General features: G+C 49.3%; 1 protein-coding gene across 5 annotated transcripts in view; it reads right to left on the reverse strand.

The window, feature by feature from the left end:
- CSAD (cysteine sulfinic acid decarboxylase) overlaps positions 1 to 15,801 on the reverse strand; it is a 25,871-nt gene continuing 10,070 nt past the window's right edge. For 4 of the 5 annotated variants that reach the window (XM_059935974.1, XM_059935975.1, XM_059935972.1 and 1 more), the window contains 14 exons: positions 9,996 to 10,132; positions 9,586 to 9,712; positions 9,416 to 9,506; positions 8,988 to 9,094; positions 8,419 to 8,534; positions 7,869 to 7,948; positions 7,501 to 7,555; positions 3,515 to 3,631; positions 3,368 to 3,432; positions 3,001 to 3,082; positions 2,380 to 2,579; positions 2,173 to 2,224; positions 1,923 to 2,012; positions 1 to 381 (listed from right to left, as the gene is read on the reverse strand). In XM_059935974.1, coding sequence (XP_059791957.1) covers positions 208 to 381; positions 1,923 to 2,012; positions 2,173 to 2,224; positions 2,380 to 2,579; positions 3,001 to 3,082; positions 3,368 to 3,432; positions 3,515 to 3,631; positions 7,501 to 7,555; positions 7,869 to 7,948; positions 8,419 to 8,534; positions 8,988 to 9,094; positions 9,416 to 9,506; positions 9,586 to 9,712; positions 9,996 to 10,121 — 1,482 coding nt within the window. In that variant the 5' untranslated portion in view covers positions 10,122 to 10,132 and the 3' untranslated portion in view covers positions 1 to 207. Of the gene's footprint in view, positions 382 to 1,922; positions 2,013 to 2,172; positions 2,225 to 2,379; positions 2,580 to 3,000; positions 3,083 to 3,367; positions 3,433 to 3,514; positions 3,632 to 7,500; positions 7,556 to 7,868; positions 7,949 to 8,418; positions 8,535 to 8,987; positions 9,095 to 9,415; positions 9,507 to 9,585; positions 9,713 to 9,995; positions 10,133 to 10,376; positions 10,438 to 15,801 lie in introns of those variants that run through there. The other variant, XM_059935973.1, reaches the window with a different exon arrangement.

Consider the following 15,801-nt stretch of genomic DNA (forward strand, 5'->3'; position numbering starts at 1 on the left):
GTAATATTCCATCATATGGATATACTATCATTTATTTAAACATTCTCTTAATATCAAATACTTAAAGGAGAGTTAGTGGGTCAAAGCACATAAAAATTAAGACGGCTTTGTTTCCTGGAGAGGTTGTTCTTGAGAACACGGGGAGGGGATACAGGGAGATGGTAAGGGTTGGGGGAGGGGTCCAGGCCAGCAGTGAGAAGGAGCGGCTCAGAGGTCCTGGCCCAGCCGTTCCAGTTCATTCAGCAGGAAGTCCATATCTGCCTGCGTCAGCACAGGGTTGGCCACGACCATGCGGAAGAAGTTGCCCCGGGTACCGTGGGGCTGGTAGCCAATCATCATGGAGCCCTTCCTCACCATGCGCTCCTTGAGGACTGGGGCCACCTGTGGGAGGAGTGGAGCGACCTTCCAGCTGCAGCCTGGGGTCAGGTGAGGGGGTGGGCTCCCCGACTTGCACCTCCCTCCACCCAGACACCTTCCAGAGACAGCAACTCACGGCTCGGATCCTGACGTGGCCCCAGTTTACCCTTGCCACCATATCCAGCCCACTGGACCTTCTCTACCTCCTGCATTCTTTCACAACTCACCATTCTCCACGTTACCACATGGGCCATTTTCTGCTAAAACCTGACTTTTCACTGAATCTCAACACTGCTTTTTCAGTCTAACTTCAAGCCTTCATCATCCTCGACACCTTCTTCTCCCCTCTCTGAATTCCTATAACATTTTTGATCTGTACCCTGTGATCTAATACAGTGGTCCCCAAACCTTTTGGCACCAGGGACCGGTTTCGTGGAAGACAATTTTTCCACGGACCGGTGGAGGGGGGTGGTTTGGGATGATTCAAGGGCATTACATTTATTGTGCACTTTATTTCTATTATCATTACATTGCAATATATAATGAAATAATTACACAACTCACGATAATGCAGAATCAGTGGGAGCCCTGAGCTTGTTTTCACTTGCCATTCACTGATAGGGTTTTGATATGAGTCTGCAAGCATTGATTTATTATGGTCTCTGCACAGTCAAACCTCTCTGCTAATGATAATCTGTATTAGCAGCCGCTCTCCAGCCCTCGCATCACCGCCTCAGCTCCACCTCAGATCATCAGGCACTAGATTCTCATAAGGAGCACGCAACCTAGATCCCTAGATGCATCACATGCACAATTCACAGCAGGGTTCGAGCTCCTATGAGAATCTAATGCCACCGCTGATCTAACAGGAAGCGGAGCTCAGGTGGTAATGTGAGCAATGGGGAGAGGCTGTAAATACAGATGAAGCTTCACTCGCTCGCCCATTGCTCACCTCTGGCTGTGCGGCCCAGTTCCTGACAGGCCATGGACCGGTACTGGTCCGTGGCCCGGGGGTTGGGGACCCCTGATCTAATATGTAATTTCCAAGACTGCCTTGAACACACTGGTTTCAAATAGGTAACGCTTGTTTTCTGAAATAACTCCTTAAGGGTAAGAACATTCTCGTCCTTTCATATCATCTGCAGCACCTAGTACCGATCTATCCTTAGCGACCAGGACATACCTCCTGGCCTGACAGGGTTGTTCTGTCCCCAGCATTAGTGAGCAAAACTTCCAAGATCTTTCTGCCTCACATCTCTGTCCTGAGCCTGAGCTCCCAGCAGAATGCCCCACACCATGGATCTATGTACTGTACACTGGTGACTTCTCTTGTAATGCCCCTCTCCGTCTTCTTCTTACTTTCCAGAAGCATACCTTATCTCCCATTCCCAGGCTCACAGAAATGAGGACAAGTGGGTGTCGTCTTCCCATTCATGGTCCCCACCTCGGGAGCAAGAGACTAGCCAAGGGAACTGCCATGCCACTCACAGCCAGCAGGGGGCAGAAACACACCAGCTGCATCGGATCCCTAATGGGTTAACCAGAGCAGGGAGGAGACTGCCTACCTTAGCCAGCCTTTCACCGTAATCCGGACTCCCCTTCTTCTCCTGCAGACTGGGGGGCACGTACCAGAAACACACGTTGACAAATTCAGGCTGGGAGGAATGAGGAAGAGGAAGGTGTGAGCTGAGGAAGGGGGACCGTTCCCCTCTCACTGCCCCTCTTCCCCAACCAGGGCTCTGCTGGGGAAGAGGGGCAGTGAGAGGGGAACGGTGGGGGGGCGGGGGATGCAAAAGAGCACAAGGTCGGTCGTACCTCCATGACCAACTCAAAAGCTTCCCGCTTCTTCAATTCCTCCACCAGGTACCTGTGAACACAGAGTGAGACATCATGGGTGGAGGAGGAAAGGCAGAGATACAGAAACAAAAGCAACCCAGAGAGTGAGCCAAAAGACACTAAGAGCAGGAAAGGGGTGCAGGGCTGGAGCCCGGGGAGGGGAAACGGGACCGCCCCCACTCCTACCGGGCAAGGGCAAAGGCCTGGTCCACACGCCGCTCCAGCCCCTGCCCGCCCTGTGCCTTCCACATGAGCCACAGCTTCAGACAGTCCACGCGACGGCCACACTGCACCACCTTGTCTCCAGTGTCCAGAGCCACATCGTAGAACTTGTCCTGCTGGAACAGGTAGCTGGCCTGGGACCCGTGGCAGCGCTTGAGCAGGTTCTGTGGAGGGTGAGGAGACAGTCAGACCCACCCTCCCCGCCGAGGTTTCCTCCAGAGCTGCACTGGGCCATTTCTTAGCTCAGTCCACATGCTTCTTTCCCTGGAACCAGGCGGCACTGATGGGACGGCTGCCAGCTGACTGAAACCCTCTCTCTGGGTTTTCTTCCAACACTCAAGAGTTCTTCCCAAATGACCCAGGATCCCTCCGATTACAACTTAAGCTGGGAACTTTTTCCTTTGCATTACGACAGGGGAATGAGGGAGCCCACTACAGGGGATTAGGGTGGTCACAGATATTCAGCTTCAGATGGCATGGTAAGGAGAACATGGTAAGGCCAGGAGCTCCCCTCAGGTGGGATAGAAAAGAAGACAGAGGTCCAGGGTGGGAAGTGGCACCAGGGCTGGGGAGGGGCAGACCCACCGAGGTGTCCCGGAGAAGAAGAGCTGAGCACTGCAGGCCTGCGGAGAGGAGCTTATGGGGATTCCAGGCCACGGAGTCAGCCCTGGGGTGCACACAGCAAAGCAGGGTCAGCTGGCTCCCCCTCAAGCTGCCCAACCAGAGCCCCCACCTTTCCAGATCTCCAGTAAAAGGGGCTTCGGTCTCACCCCAGCCCAGCAGAAGAATTTCCAGGTCTGACGTCTGACCTCCCAGCCCCAATCAACCACCTCTCCAATCTCCCTCCTACCAGCCTCCTTCCCCTACTCCCATCTGAGCGCCCTAGTCCAAAACTACTCTCTGGATCAAGGATTTGAAGGGTGAGATTCAGGGCGTAGGGGGCTGTATGCACCTCTGGATCCCATTCAGGAGATGTCTATGTGTCTGTGACAGCAGGACGCTCCCACCCCAGGCGGCCTGTGGAGCGAAAGGAACAATGTGGGCCTTGGCCTTGGCCTCAGTTCAGCCCACCCCATCCTCAGGCCTGAGTACCACTCACGTCCACGTGCAGCCACAGCCCATGACGCTGGCACACGTCTGCAACTGCCTCCAGAGGGTCAAAGGCCCCCAGCACGGTAGTGCCAGAGGTGGCACTGACCAGGAATGGCACAGCACCCTGTGGCAAAAATGCAGAGGGAGAAAGAGGCTGTGAAGTCATCTCAAGAGCTACCAAGAGCCTGGTGCTGAGATCCAGCTCTATAAACTTCACATGCCTGACCTGGGCCCTTGCAACCTTACAACGTGTTACTGTCCCCTTTAATTTGCAAGTGAGGACACTGAGATTCAGAGGAGTTAAGAAACCTGCCCCCAAGCTGAAACTCCAGAGATGGAATTCAAACCTAGGTCTGTCTGATGGTCTATTTCCAAAGTTCATACTCTTTCAAAAAAGTTGAATGTCTTACTGGAAGATCAAAATGCTATTTTAAATATCCTAATAGTACAAAAGTTGATGAAGAAATTGAATTAGTATTCAAAAAACTACTACAAAGAAAAGCACAGGCCCAGATGGCTTCACTGACGAGTTGTACAAAACATTTAAAAAAGAATTGATACCAGCTAGGGCTTCCCTGGTGGCGCAGTGGTTAACAGTCCGCCTGCCAATGCAGGGGACATGGGTTCAAGCCCTGGTCCGGGAAGATCCCACATGCCGCGGAGCAACTAAGCCCGTGTGCCACAACTATTAAGCTTGCGCTCTAGAGCCCGCGAGCCACAACTACTGAGCCCACGTGCCACAACTACTGAAGCCCGCATGCCTAGAGCCCATGCTCCGCAAGAAGAGAAGCCACCGCAATGAGAAGCCCGCACCGCAGCGAAGAGTAGACCCCGCTCGCCACAACTAGAGAAAGCCCGCGTGCAGCAACAAAGACCCAACACAGCTAAAAATAAATAAATTAAAAATAAATTAAAAAAAAAAAGAAAAGAATTGATACCAGCTCTTCATCCGCTTCCAAAAAAAAAAAAAAGAGGAAGGAACACTTCTGAATTCATCCTATGAAGTGAGTATTACCCTGATACCAAAACCAGACAATATATCAAAAGAAAACTACAGAATATATCTCTTCTAAATATAGACATAAAAATCTACAAAACACTAGCAAAACAAAATCAGCAACATATAAAAATAATTATACACCATGACAAAGTGGGATTTGTCCCAAGAGTGCAAGCTTGGTTTAACATCCAAAAATCAATTAATGTAATACATCTTATCAATAGAATAAAGGAAAAAACCCACATTTCAATGTGGTTTATTGATCATCTCAGTAGACACAGAAAAACATTTGACAAAATCCAACACTCCTTCATGATATAAACACTCAAAAAACTAGGATTTGAAGGGAACTTCCTTAACCTGATAAAGGGCAACTACAAAAAAAACCCACAGCTAACATCATACTCAACGGCAAAAGACTGAACGCCTTCCCCCTAAGATCAGGAACAAGACAAGGATGTTCACGCTCCTCATTTCTATTCAACATTGTGTTGAGGTTCTAGCAGGGCAATTAGGTAAAAAAAAATAAGAGCCACCCAGATTGGAAAGGAAAAAAGCAAAATTATCTGTATTTACAGATAACATTATATTATACCGAGTAAATCCTAAGGAATCCAGTAAAAAATACTATTAGAGGGCTTCCCTGGTGGCGCAGTGGTTGAGAGTCTGCCTGCTAGTGCGGAGGACACGGGTTCGAGCCCTGGTCTGGGAAGATCCCACATGCCGCGGAGCAAATGGGCCTGTGAGCCACGATTACTGAGCCTGCGCGTCTGGAGCCTGTGCTCCGCAACAAGAGAGGCCGCGATAGTGAGGGGCCCGTGCACCGCGATGAAGAGTGGTCCCCGCTTGCCGCAACTAGAGGGAGCCCTCGCACAGAAACGAAGACCCGACACAGCCATAAATAAATAAATTAATTAAAAAAAAATACTATTAGAATTAATAAATGAGTTCAGCAAGTTCACAGGGTACAAGATCAATATTCAAAAATCAGTTGTATTTCTACACATTAGCAGTGAACAATCCCAAAATGGAATTAAGAAAACAATTTCATTTATAAGAACATCAAAAAGAATAAAATACTTAGGAATAAATTCAACAAAAGAAGTGCAAAACATATACTCCGAAAACTACAAAGCACTATTGAAAGAAATCAAAGAAGACCTAAATAAATGGAGGCATTCCATGTTCATGGATCTACAGATTGAACATATCCCTATCAAAATTCCAGTTGGCTTCTTTGCAGAAATTGACAAGCTGATCCTAAAATTCAAATGGAAATTTAAGGGACCCAGAAAGCCAAAACCATCCTGAAAAGGAACAAAGTTGGAGGACTCACACATCTGATTTCAAAATTTACTACAAAGCTATATTAAGACAACGTGGTCTATAGGATAGACATGCAGATCAATGGAATAGACCGAGAGTCCAGAAATAAATCCTCACACTTACACTCAATGGATTTTAACAAGGATGCCAAGACAATTCATTGCGGAAAGAACAGTCTTCTCAAAAACTGATGCTGCAACCATTTGCATGTGGAGATATATATATATTTTTTAAATTTATACTTAAATACATAGTTGAGGTATTTTCAGGTTAACATATATATTCCCATCTTATTCTTTTAAATGGCTACATACTACTCCAATAATAACAATAACAACAATGGCAGCTAATATTTATATACTGCTTCACTCTTCTAAGTGCTTTACACATAATTCATTTAAGCCTTACAACAACCCCATAAGTTCTATATTATGCTCATTTTACAAAGGAAGAAACTGATACAGATACATCATAATTTATCTATTGATGGATATTTAAAATTTTTTTTTAAATTTTACACTTCGCTCCAGTGCACACAATTCTAAGCACTTGTGATGATGATTTATAGACTAATCCTAGCAGCAGAACTCAGAGTCAGTGGATAGATACATTTTAAAATGGTATAGGACTTCCCTGGTGGTCCAGTGGCTAAGACTCCGTGCTCCCAAAGCAGGGGGCTCGGGTTCGATCCTTGGTCAGGGAACTAGATCCCACATGCCACAACTAAGAGTTCACATGGGACTTCCCTGGTGGCGCAGTGGTTAAGAATCCGCCCGCCAATGCGGGGGACATGGGTTCGAGCCCTGGTCCGGGAAGATTCCACATGCCGCGGAGCAACTAAGCCCATGCGCCACAACTACTGAGCCTGCGCTCTAGAGCCCGCAAGGGGGAACCCCGTGCCACAACTACTGAAGACCACGCGCCTAGAGCCTGTGCTCCACAACAAGAGAAGCCACCACAATGAGAAGCCCACACACCTCAAAGAAAAGTAGCCCCCTCTCGACGCAACTAGAGAAAAGCCCGCACGCAGCAACGAAGACCCAATGCAGCCAAAAATAAATAAATAAATTTATTCAAAAAAAAAAAAAAGAGTTCACATGCCGCAACTAAAAGATTCCGCATGCCACAACTAAGACCCGGAGCAGCCAAATAAATAAATAAATATTTGTAAATAAACAAATAAATAAATAAGTAAATAAAAATGGTATAGATAGTGCTGAAACGCCCTCCAAGACGGCTGCAGCAGCTCCCATGTCCACCAGCGCGGAGGGGCGTGCAGGGGCCTCCACATCTCCCATTGCTCCAAGTCTGCATTGCTCACCACTGGCCCGCACATCTTCCTGAACTTCTCCCTGCACAGACCCTGCCAGCTCACAGAAACCTTCTGTGCTACACCTCAGGTCCCCAACATCCTCCCTGCGGTGCCCCTTGGGACTCCACTCAGTGAATCAGTCCTGCCCCTGCCCTGGGATCCGATCCTGCCCATAGGTCTCAGCAGGACTACAGTGTCCTTGCTCCCCAGGGATCACTTCAACCCACCAGGGAAATGGGCACAGAGATCAAGGAGAGGGATGAGGGGAGCCTTGAGTAGGGACAGGCCAAAGAACCCTCCAAGAAAGGAACAGAAGGGTCCTGTTCCACTGCCTCATCACCCCTCACTCACTCACCTCAGCCTCGGCCAGACCGATCTGCCTCTCCAGATCCTCAGGGATCATTTTCCCTCTGGAAAAGAAAACTTAGTGGGTAGGGGAGTAATAGGTTCTCTAGGCTGGGCAGCAGAACTGTCGAGAGCAGGGTAATGTGCGGTTAGCAATGCAGAGGCCACAGTGTTGATTTTTCCCTAAGAGGGGTAAACAGATCTCAGGGGACAGGGCAGAGACTCTAGCAGGCACTGGTAGACAGCAGAGGCAATTCGGCGGGAACAGGGCAGGGAGAGAAGTCCACCGGGGTGTGCGCCAGAGGCCAGAGCCTCTGGCAATGAGAAGGCACACTGTGCCAGGCTGGGTCTGAGACACGCAGACGGAAGGACCTTCACCTCTCATCTGCCTTGACCATTCGGACACTGTCGGTGCCAAGTCCCAGAAAAGCAGCTCCTTTCTTGACGGAGTAATGACACTGTGGAGGAAGGCAGAGGGCAGGGAGGGTGGGGAGGAGAGAGACTGGTCAAACAGATGAGACCCTGTAGACCAGGGCTTCTGAAACACTCATGGGCCTACAAATCACCAGTGTGTCTGGTTAAAATGCAGATTCATATTCAGTAGGTCTGGGCTGGGGCCCGAGATTCTGCATGTCTAACAAGCTCCCAGGTGATACTGATGCTGCTGGTCCGTGGCCCATACTCTTAGCAGAAAGGGTGTGGACTGTGTACACTGCACTGGATGCCCCTCTGCTACCCCCACACAGGAGGCAAGGTGAACGGGGAGCGTTTACACAGCCCCCTTGGTTGGAAGGAAGCACATCCGCCTGGGGGCAGGCTGGTCTCCGAAGAGATGGGTCTGAGCAGACAGAGGACCTGACAGGTCTCGGACTCAGCTGGCTGGAGATTAGAATCGGGGAGCCCAGGGTAGGCCTGTGCCTCTTCCCACCTCCTTTGATGTGAAAAGGGCCAGGGGCGGCAGTGCTCGGAGGCCCCTCTGTTTGCAATCCGGGTAGCGCTGATAGCGGGCCAGGTTCACAGCATACATGTTGGAGATGGAGCCACCTGTCACAGGGAAGGGGTGGTGGCAAGAGGGAGGGGCAGTGGGTCAAAACTGGAGCTTGGCTCTCTTGACCTCTCCACCCAGAAGAACTGATCAAAGAAGCACGAGTGATTGGTTACCAGGCCACGAGTTCCGAGGGCTCGACAAATGGCACGCTGGTAACCCAGAACAGCGGGATCTGCAGATCCCCTGACTCCCCCTCCTTATCCTGGGCTGATCCCAGGATCCACCACCCCACCCCACCCCCCGCCAGGACAGCAGGCACCGATCCCATGTATTATCTGGCAAACACGAGGATACAGGGGACTGGGCAGCTTCTCTCTGGTTTGGCCCGAGTCCAGCTGGAGAAGAAACAAAGAAGAATCACCCCTCCCTGCCAGCTTAGAGCAAGAGAACAGTGGGGAAGGAGGAACCCTTGAAAAGGCCAAAGAAAGGCCGCCCTCCTGTTTACATACCAGGGCAGAAGACGCCATCCCCAGAGCTCCAGCCCACCAGGGCCCGGAGTTTCTTCAGCACCTCTTCTTCCATGAGGACAAACACGGGGGCGATCTCATATGTGTACCTGCCAGGAGAGGGAATGATGAGAATGGGAAAGAGACAGGGAGAGAGGAGGTGGAGAGAGTGAGTGAGAGGAGGGTCCAAAGAGAGGACTGAGTTGGTGAAAAAGAACCAGGGAGGAAAAGGTGAGAAAAAACTGGAGCCAGGAGACATGGGAAAGCTTGGGAAAGGAAGCCCAAAGGGTACGAGGGGAAAGACTCTGCCAGCAGAGATTCCCAGAAAAGACAGGGGGGCAAGCACCATTCTCCTCTCCCACCCACAGAGTGTGTCTCCCGCAAACCCAAATCCTTTCGGGGTGGTGGAAGGGGGCCCTGGGATGGCTCACTGGCTGGTGTTGAGGCTCTCAGTGACAATGCGCCCGGCCAGGGCATGAGGATCCAACCCTGAGAAGAGCTGGTTGAAGAAACGAGGGTGACCTGGAGAAGGGGGACGGGGGCTCAGAGTGGAGCTGAGTACGAATTCTAGACACGCCTCCCCGCAGGACCCAGGACCCACAGGTCTTCACACTGTAGCGGATCACAGCCCGGCAGCGCTCCAGGATCTGCTCCTGTGACTCCCCCTCATTCCGCAGCTCCAAATCCAGAAGCTGCTTCAGCTCCTCCGGCTCCTTCCACTCGCAGACCTAGGAGGAGAAGCGGGAGATTCTGGGGGCACTGAGGCACCCCACTGACTGGCTGCCCAAACCACATCTCAGCAGACAGAAGACACCACCAAGCTGCACTTACAGCAAGTTAGGAATATTTTCCAAGCAACACATGAACAAGGGTAAATAAACACAGTCTGGCCCAGTATGTAATCCCTGAGGCACACAGTGAGAGTGATGAATTCTGGGGAGAAGTCTGGACAGAGGAGGAAAGTTCTCAGCCAGGTTTGATGGGCAGGAGGAGGAGGGAGAAAAGACCCACCTTCTCGGAGGCACTGGTCCCTTTCCGAATGACCTCATCCACCACAATCCCAAACACATCCTGGAGCAAGGCTTCTGCAGCCACGGCGTCCCCATCAAGGGAGAGGAGTGGTTTAGAGTCAGCCATCAGGAGAAAATCTGTGAGCAGAGCAGGAGTTATTCCCTACTCAGCCTGTGGACCCCACCTGGACCTAACCAGCAGGAACTTCAACTCCGTAATGGGCCTAAGGCCTAGCCCCAGCCTTCACTGTACAGATAAGGGCAAGTGAGAGTGTCCAGGGAGAGAGCCAGCAGAAACAGGTGGGAAAGAAAAAGGCAGTTAGTGCTGAGCAGGTAGAATCCAGTGGCCACTGCTCACCAAAGGCAAAGGTGAGAAGCTTACCTTTCTGCTCAGGTCTTTGTCCAGGTGAGCTGGAAGCAGGGGACACAATTGGCTTTTTAGAGTGTTAGGACTAGGGCAGCAGAGGGAGCAAGGTATAGGCAGCAGTCACATGACCATGACATCATTCTCATGACCCTTGCCCAAAAGATTTGGGATAGGGCCAGCAGGTTGAGAGAAGTTTCCTGAATAACCATTAGCTGACATGAAGAAGGGGGGAGATGAGATGTAAGGCAAAAACACATGCCACTTTCACTTAGGCTGGAGAAGAGCAGAGAAATGGTTTAGGCAGGCCTCAGAGGCCAATCTCTTTGCATCCCAGCCCCCAGAGTCTTCTCAGAACTGTCCTGATTTCTACAGCCCTCTTCTCCAAAGAGCAGGAAGAAAAGGAGGCCACACTGAGGAGGCAGATTGTTAAGCAAGTATAATCCTGTGCCTTGCAGGTTGAGAGTGCTCAAGAAACAGGGAGTGGCTGTTTGAAATGACCACCAACTGTGTTCACACCAGGGTGCCGGGGTCGGGGTCGGGGTTGGGGGGGGAGGGTGGACACTGACGCACGTGCAACAGTTACAGCCCAGGGCACTGGCTAGATACTGATCCCAAGCGCTATTCAGGAGAAGAGATGGATGAAGGCTGAAGACTGGGGAGGATCTGCAGTGGGACTGGGGCTGCAACTTGAAAGCGGGCAGGAGAAACAGGACTGGAGAAAGGGAGGAAGAGAGGCATTCAGGGACAGGGGGGAATGCCATGAGCTTACAACGGGAATGAGTATGGCTGATTCTCAGGTCAGTGAAGGTGCCTGGCTGGCTGGAGAGAAGGTCTGCAAGGACGACATGGGAGCAAAGGCAGGGTGGGCAGAGCTGCACAAGATTATGGAGAGCCTTGAGTGCCAGCCAGGCCAAGAATCTAGATTTTATCCTGCAGAAAATGGAAAGCCACTGAAAGATTCTGTGGCAAGGATTAATGTGATGAAAACAACGCTCTCAGGAGACCAGTGTATAGCAGATGGATGCAGAAGAATGAACAGGCCATTGCTGTAAACCAGGAAAGAGGTGAGCCACACGTGAATAAGGGTGGTGTCGCTAGGGACGGACAGGCAGAGGAACACGCAGGCTTAACCACTTGCTGGATTATACTCAATTCAGCACTTACGGAATCTACATTGGAGGGGAAGGAAGGGCCAAGGACGACCCTGGGGTTTCAAGCCTGGGTGACTGGAAAAATAATGGTGCCCCTAAAAGAAATAGGGATGCGGAAAGTGGAGGCTGGATGGAAAGTAAGATTGTTATTTCTTGGAAATACTCATCTAAGTGGAAGTGTCCAGGGCTACAAATACGCATATGGGAGGAAGTCAGGTCCAGAGCTCTGCTGAGATGCAGGAATGAGAAGCAGACTCGAGAGGTGGGCCACAGCTGAAGCCTTGTGATGGGCTCCATTCCCCAGGGGAGAGAACGCTCACAGAGATGGCCAGGGAGAGAGGGGCAAACACCAAGGCCTGGGGAACCTGCCAAATGAGGGGATAAGAGGATCCAGAAAACATGGAAAGGAAGGAATCTTCCTCTGGTATAATCCACTGTCAGCAGCCACTGGACCCCAAGCTAGTTGAAAACACAGGTCCAAGGGACCCTAGTGGTCCTATCCTTAAACTTCTCCTCAGTAGATTGGTTTTTGGGAAACTAGGGGAGCTGGCTCAGCCTTGAGAATAAGACTCAATCCTTCATCAGTGTTCACTCTGGCTCCCCTGATAGGTGGCAGCAGTGGGGCGTTTTAGGTGGAAAGGCTAGAAGGAGAGAGGCTAATAAAAACAGGCACCATGGAAGTACTTACCACATGCCTCATTCTGTACTTAACATGCATTATTCTCATCTTCACAACCACTGAAGTTAAGTTTATGACCCACATTTAAAGATGAGGGAACAGATTTCAGAGACACTATGTATGTAACGTGTCCAGGTCATGCAGCCAGTATGTGGCTGAGCTGGGTCTGGACAAGGGTGTGCGGGGCTCTGAAGACCCCGCCCCTAATCACCAGGCTCCACCGCCTCATGCGGGGCACCCTCAGCCACTGAGCTTGCTGTGGCACAAAGGCTTCTGGGCCAGGAGGGAGTACACCTCAGGGCCTCAGTTTCTGTAAAATAAGGGATTTAAAGAGAGAACCTCCAAGGTATCTGTGGGTGTTCATCAGCTCAGGCTGTTGGATACGGCAAGCAGGCCAGGGGAGTGGAAAACAGGCTGCAAGGAGGGAACGACTGGTGAAGAAAGAGAGACCCCAGGCTGGAGGAAGGCTTTTCCCAAAGCTCTGAAGAGAGGTCTGCAAGGAAGATATGGCTCTGTCCACCCGGCCCCTTCTGTATCCATCCCACCAAAGTCACCACTCAGAAATGAAGGGTGGGGACTTCCCTGGTGGCGCAGTGGTTAAGAATCTGCCTGTCAATGCAGGGGACACGGGTTCGAGCCCTGGTCTGGGAAGATTCCACATGCCGTGGAGCAACTAAGCCCGCGAGCCACAACTACTGAGCCCGCGTGCCACAACTACTGAAGCCCGCGTGCCTAGAGCCCGTGCTCCACAACAAGAGAAGCCACTGCAATGAGAAGCCCATGCACCACAACGAAGAGTAGCCCCGCTCGCCGCAACTAGACAAAGCCCGCGCACAGCAACGAAGACCCAGTGCAGCCAAAAATAAATAAATAAAATAAATTAAAAAAAAAAAAAAAAAGAAAGAAATGAAAGGTATAGATGAGGGCTCTGAACACCCCCAGTTTCCTCCGGGGTAAACAGGGAGGTGAGGCATCCCTACCCTCACGCCCCATACAGAATCCTGTCCTGGGGACCTGAGAGAGTTTTCCTTTTTCAAAGCAAGAAGGACATTAACCCCCAAGATAGAATGATAAAGCAAAGAAACATGAATAAACTTAGGAACAGCACTTTCGCCCCTGGCTGAGAAGATGCTGGAATGACCAAGTAGGGTTTGTTTAAAAATTGACAAGTTTTGTATGGACACCAAGGGGGGGAAGTGGCGGGGGGTGGGTGGTGTGATGAACTGGGAGATTGGGATTGACATATATACACTAATACGTATAAAATAGATAACTAATAAGAACCTGCTGTATAAAAAAATAAAATAAAATTCAAAAATTCAAAAAAAAAATTGACAAGTTTTTCTGACTTCATGGGATCTTTAGTTCATAAACTCCTCCAGCCATCAACTCCCTTGTATCTTTCTTTCCTTCACTTACACAACCTAGATTGTATGGTCTGTTGTTTCAACCACTCTTTGTCCAAAATCCTCAACTCCCTGGCCCTAATGTCCTTCCACCAAATCCACCTGGCAAAACCCCAATCCAACTGGCCAGTCCTTTTCTTACCAAATCCACCAGGACTGCTGAATTCTGCTAGTGAAAACCACCTAACCATTCAAATTGGTTTTGCTATAAATTCATGGTCTCTGTGCTCATTCCAATAAAACACACCAGATTAAATGCATATGTTTACTACTACTCTTTCCTGAAACCCCACTAAAATTATATCAGTGGAATTTTAAATCCAGAAGAATAAAGCAGATGAGAGACAAGAGGTGAGAGATGTGAATAACTGTAGAAGATAGAAGGCAGAGGAGAAGTGGTAAGTGGTTCAGCAAATGCAGAAAGTTAAAGCCAGTCTGTCTGCAGAGGGTTATGCCAACAGGATATAAGCTGGTTCTTAGGGCAGAAGCCCAGAAAGGCTCAGGAATTTACAACAGTAGCTACCTTGGAATCCAGGAGGAGGAAGCACAGCTAAAAACGTGGAAATTAGATGAAAATTTATATAAGGAACATTTAGGCCCTCACTCTTCTCCCCCTGCCCATTCAGCAAGGCAACTCCCCTCTCCTCCACCTAATTCCAAAGAAGCAGGAAGTCTGTTTTCTAGAGAAACTGAAATGGAGCGGCTGGGACTTAGGGATGCCAAGCACAGCAGAAGGTGAGGAGGAGGCACTGTACTGAATACAAGAGGATTAGCAGGAAGTATCCAGTCAAGTCCTTTCTCCCAATCAGTGTTCAGAACCAGTGGCCTGGGGTAAACCTTCCAGGGCCAGGAGACTGGAGGATTCCTCTCTGGAGAAACTGACCTCAATAGCCCTAGAGAAAAGATCTGACACTCTTATTTCAGTCCTCACCCAATCACCTAGTCAGTGACGCCCACAAGTCAATAAATACATCCTTTCTATGCACTTGGGCCTTCCAATATGCCTTAGTGCCTCACTCTTAAATGTGAGCAGACAGACAGCCAGGGACTACCCGACACTTGAGGAAAGCCCCTAATGTGAACCACAGAGGTAAAAACAGACAAACTGAAAAAAGGTATTTGGTAGAAGAGGAGAAATGCAGGGAGCAGAAGAAAGCTTCAAAAATTCAGGAAGATACTGCATCCATAACAAAAAAAAAGGGGGGGGGGGTTGCTCTCAAAAAGGAACACTCATAGAACAATGAGAAGCTCTAGGGTTTTAAAAATATGACAACTGAAATGACAGTCAAGAAAATCACACAGAAAGATAAAAATATAAAGAGATGGACAACAAAACAGAAAAGAACTATAGAAGATCAATCCAAAAGGCCCAAGAGTCAACTAATAGAAGTTTCAGAAACAGAAGGGAAAAAAGGAGGAAAGAAATTAAAAAAAAAAAAAAAAGCTTTATAGAATAGGATAGATTAAATGGATCCACTGAATGACCAACAGGAAGACAGATGATAATATTGTTTCAGAACAATGGAGGATCCAAAGACTTCCAGAGACAAAACCCAAACCAGGTCACAGACAAAGGACAGAGAATCAGACCACATCACATTTCGCCCAACACAGGAGAGAGGTGAAGGGAATTCCCAGGACTGTGATGAAGGTAGTAACCATCTTCAGAGACAAAAAGCAGCAATGACTCAGCTCAACTGGACACACAACACTGCCTGGCAATATTACTATTCTTCTATTGTCGGCTCTATCTCCAATTCTCTGGAGCAATTATTTCAAAAATTTCCCACACCTCTCAAATTATTGACCTATCAACCTTCTCCCTGTTTCCCTCTCATTTCAAATTTCTTATAGAAAATAAAAACCATCCCAACTCACTCAATTTTTTGTCACCTGCACTCTGGATCCCTCTCTGCCTTACTTCAGTATTTATTCAGTATCTGGTATATATGGGCCAAGCACTTTGGTGACCACTAGAGGTCACAATGGAGAGCAAAAGACCACAGCCCTGTCCTCATGAGGTTCACAGTCTAAAGCACAGGTCACAAACTGGAAGACGGAGGGCCAACTGCATAGACATGGTTTTGTTTGGCTTGCATAGTACATTTTAAAACTTTAAAAAATAATTGTCAATACCGAAACTTCCAGCTTCTTGTGAAAAAAATCAGAAGATCTCGGGCTTCCCTGGTGGCGCAGTGGTTGAG

Source organism: Balaenoptera ricei, chromosome 10 (assembly GCF_028023285.1).
Source record: "Balaenoptera ricei isolate mBalRic1 chromosome 10, mBalRic1.hap2, whole genome shotgun sequence".
Taxonomy (NCBI): Eukaryota; Metazoa; Chordata; class Mammalia; order Artiodactyla; family Balaenopteridae; genus Balaenoptera; species Balaenoptera ricei.